The sequence below is a fragment of the Cyclospora cayetanensis genome, unplaced genomic scaffold (assembly GCF_002999335.1).
Source record: "Cyclospora cayetanensis isolate NF1_C8 unplaced genomic scaffold, CcayRef3 CcayRef3_contig_78, whole genome shotgun sequence".
Taxonomy (NCBI): Eukaryota; Apicomplexa; class Conoidasida; order Eucoccidiorida; family Eimeriidae; genus Cyclospora; species Cyclospora cayetanensis.
The window spans coordinates 147,157-151,106 of record NW_020312750.1 but is presented as its reverse complement, the minus strand read 5'-3'; the positions used below and the strand labels follow the sequence as shown (position 1 = coordinate 151,106).

General features: G+C 48.9%; 1 protein-coding gene across 1 annotated transcript; it reads left to right on the top strand.

The window, feature by feature from the left end:
- Nucleotides 1-502: 502 nt before the first annotated feature.
- On the top strand, nt 503-3,727 carry LOC34617630 (cAMP-dependent protein kinase regulatory subunit). Its single transcript, XM_026335713.1, has 7 exons — nt 503-522; nt 1,514-1,578; nt 2,159-2,220; nt 2,315-2,404; nt 2,514-2,582; nt 2,716-3,084; nt 3,332-3,727. The coding sequence occupies exons 1-7, from the start codon at nt 503-505 to the stop codon at nt 3,725-3,727; spliced, it is 1,071 nt and encodes a 356-aa protein (XP_026191498.1).
- Nucleotides 3,728-3,950: the final 223 nt, after the last annotated feature.

Genomic DNA, 3,950 nt, shown 5'->3' with positions numbered 1-3,950 from the left:
TTTTTCGTATAGGTGGGGTGATTACGGCAGTCTCAGCGGTCGCATCCTGGCTGTGTTGCTGCGGCTCCTGGGGCGAACTGTTGGGCCCATTACAGTATTGGTGACAACAGCTGTAAGAGATCCTTCTCACAGTGCTGGACTGTGTCTAGCGACCCTGCAGGTGCGGCAGTTTGCTAGCTGGTGTTCCTTACCCACAGCAGCAGTAGGTACAAGACGCGACAGCCAACGCACGAGTGACTATCGTGTGAGAAAATCTGTACCAAAGTCAGCAGGATCAAGAGCGACATATTGATCAGCGACCAGTTTGAGGGAGCCTATGAAGCAAAGGAAACAATTGGCGCATGGATGGAGAGCGAGGCTTGGCCGCTGTGCTTAGAGTTTCATGGGGGGTGGCGTTACTTTTTTTTGTTGGACGATATCGGCGGCAACATACAACGTTCGGTTGTTTGGTGCTGCGGCTTCTCAGAATTTGTGGGATCACTGCTCTTTCCCGGTCGGTACAATGGGCAACCTCTGTGAATGGTAAGTTGTCACTGTTGTTTCTGCCCCCCCACACGCATCTATTGTCGTTTTTCTGCTTTGGAAGATAGCCTTATGTAGTTTAATGCATACAGCAATGAAACTTGAAGTTGCAGACCCTAATTCCTTGCTAAAATATCGGATGCAAAACCATATACTCCAAATTCTGAACACACGCGAACCTCCTTTGATTCGTCGGCAGCGAACGGCCACATCGCTGGGCGAAAACTCATGATCCAGAAGCAACAGCTCCCGCATCTGTTGTACAGTGTGAGTGGTTTTAAGCATCTAAGATCGGGGGTTTCGATTTCGTGTGGCCCTGCCCGCCGCCATGAACAGCTTATTATTTGAGTGGCTGTGGATGTAAAGCGTGTAAAAGGTAGCGGGTGTATTATGTGGCCTATGAGGTCTTAGTATATTTGATGGCCTTCGCAGTGTACTGTATGTGCGCATTGCGAATGCTGCAATTATGTGAGACATTTTCATCGCGTCGAGTCCACGACATGCACACGGATACATTTGTGTACGATTGTAGAGAGTTTTATCCCTACATGTGCAAATACTAGGAGCATTTGTGCTGTAAACTTGTTTATTCGTATTTTTAGTGATGGCTGCTCATGGCTGACATAGGGGAGGTACTTTTAAGATGCCCTTTTTATGGTTGAAGGGGTGGCTTACGCCTTCAAGGTTCTGGTTTTGAAGAGCCATCGCTGCATCCTTCGGTTGTGCCTTCGGCTCAAGGCGTGTAGTATGAACCTGGGTCGTCCCCGAGATCGCTGTTCATCGGTCTGTAATAGTGTTATTGGTTTTCAGTGTTTTTCCGCATCTCCTTCCGTTCACTCTACGCTTGGCTGAGAACAGCAGTTGTTTTTCGCTTCAGATGCATTGGGCCTTATGGTCGTATTCCGATCTCCAAAGCCCCTTTTTAATCTTTCCCATGCATTCCGTAGTGTTCCCATGTGCCGATATTTCTGCATTGTTTGTGAATGTCCAGCCGCGGTAAGGCCGGAGGCCGCTGCTCTGATGTGCAGCCGGATAAGGACAAGCCGCTGCAGCAAGGTGCGTTGCTCCGGCAGCTACTGTTGATCTCACTAGTGCTGCTCTGGTTATTGCTCGACTTTCTTTGATCCACAGTGCCATGTTGCTCGAAGGGCTTTCAGCGTTTGCTGTCTGCTGACTGTGTCTGGTCAGCGTTCGTGCGAATGCTTTTTTATTGCTTCACAAGCTGTTGTTTCATGTTCTTTCCTCGCGCGATACATAGACAGCCGCTTCTCGCTGCAATGCTTTTTTTCTGTACGTGGCGTGGCATGCGGAGAGATGCTCTGTCTCGTGCCTTTGCTGTTGCTGCATTTGAATTCTTATATGAAGATGCATGTTCATGGACCTCCCCGCTTTTATTTCTGTGCGAGTTTTTTGCTGGGCTGGCGGCGGGCAGGGAGAGTTTTGAGGGTTGAGGGCTAGAGACTTGAGCGCTTAAGGGTTAGGTCGGCTGCTGCCTTTGGTGCTGCAAAGTCTTTTCGGCTGGTCTTTTCTGTGCTGCCGCTGTTGGTAACGTGCTGCTGAAACTTTTTGCGGGAGGTGGTTGTGCCTCAAGTCCCTACTCCTGTGAGCAGGTGTGCGCTCGTGTTGGTCCGTTCAGTCACTGAAGATGACTTAGATAGCAATGAAGAAGACGACGACGTCGTAGACGAGCTTCCCATGGTGAGCAGGACCAGTAACTATCGCAAGTTCAGGAGTCGTTTTGATTATCTTTTTGCGACTTCACAAGCGAGAGTGTGTTGAGACTTGTGTTCAGCCAAGCGCAACGGTGCAAGCGAAGAACCGCCAGTCCGTTAGTGCCGAGGCGTACGGAGAATGGAACAAGAAAACCAACTTTGTTCCACCTGTAAGGACAGATGGCTCAGTGGTTAGAGTAGGTGTCGTCACAAGTATTCATCTTTACAGTTGAAACATTTAACCTCATTGCTCTGTCTGCTGTTGCTGCTCTTTCACAGGTCTACGAGAAGACCCCGGAAGCAAAGCAGCGGATTCAGAAAATCGTCGACAATTCATTTCTGTTTAGTGTAAGTCCGTTTCTTGGGTGAACCACCGTCGTCCTTTCCCGTTTTGCTTCGCCATGTAGTGTATGTTGCGATGATCATAGACTTCAGGGTTCATGATCTAGGCTATGGGTTGTTGCATGATTACCGCTTTCAGTCGTTGGATTATGAGGATATCGACGTAGTTTTAGGGGCTTTTAAAGAGGTGTCAGTGAAGAAGGGAGAAACGTTGATCCAGCAAGGCGCTGACGGCGACAAGTTATACCTGATTGAGTCGGGAGAGGCTGAAGTGTTCAAAGAGATCACAAATGAGACCACTCAGCAGAAACAAACGCTGAAAGTCAACACAATGAAGGAGGGGGACACCGTTGGGGAGCTGGCCCTAATGTATAATGCCCCGAGGGCAGCTACTGTCATTGCTGCAACTGATCTTAAGCTGTGGTCTCTAGATAGAGAGACTTTTAGCCACATCGTTCGAGACGCAGCAGCGAAAAATAGGGAGATGTATGAAGATAGCCTCAAAGAGGTCAGAGCACTCAACTTTTGCGGTGGCGGGTCGTCATTTGTGTAGCAGTATCTTCAAGAGCCTAAGAATGAAAGCCGAACAATTAATGCCGTAAAAGTCCCTGCTTATTTGCATCTAATTTTGCAATCTTAGGGATGAGCCTTGCCTAGCGTCCCTCTCAACCAACGATTGCTCGCGGTGCTTGACTACTGGAAAGCTCTTAAATTGCAACTTCATTGCTTCATGTGGCTGCTGTCGTGTTCTACAGGTTGAACTACTGAAGGACGTAGACCCATATGAGCGTAGCAAAGTTGCAGATGCCTTAAAGACGCAACTGTTTCAGGCAGGAGATGAGATAATTCGTGAGGGGCAAGAAGGCGACACCTTCTACTTATTGCTGGATGGGGAAGCAGAGGCAATTAAGGGAGGTAAGGTGGTCATGGAATACAAGAGGGGAGGCTATTTCGGCGAGCTCGCATTACTCAAAAATCAACCGAGAGCTGCAACTGTGAAGGCGAAGACCAACTGCAAAGTCGCGTACATGGATAGAAGGAGCTTCAAGCGACTACTTGGTCCGCTTGAAGCCCTGCTAATGAGAAATATGGATCACTACAGGGCAGTTATGAAACAGTTGGGGTTGGACACTCAGTATCTCGACAAATAAGCACTATTTCTTCGGTGTGCCCTCTTCTGCCGTTGAATTTTCTCCGAGCACAGAGTGGGAGGGGGGCACTGTAGCGTTCGCTACTTTGGCTGAGTCTGCTAGGAGACTGCAGCAGCGGCAGCTTTAGCAATGCTGCTGCTACGGTAGTACAGCGACGAATTGAGTAGGTGGTCCACAAGGTTCTGTGCAACCGTTAATGGTGTTGCCGCAGTGAAGGATGGAC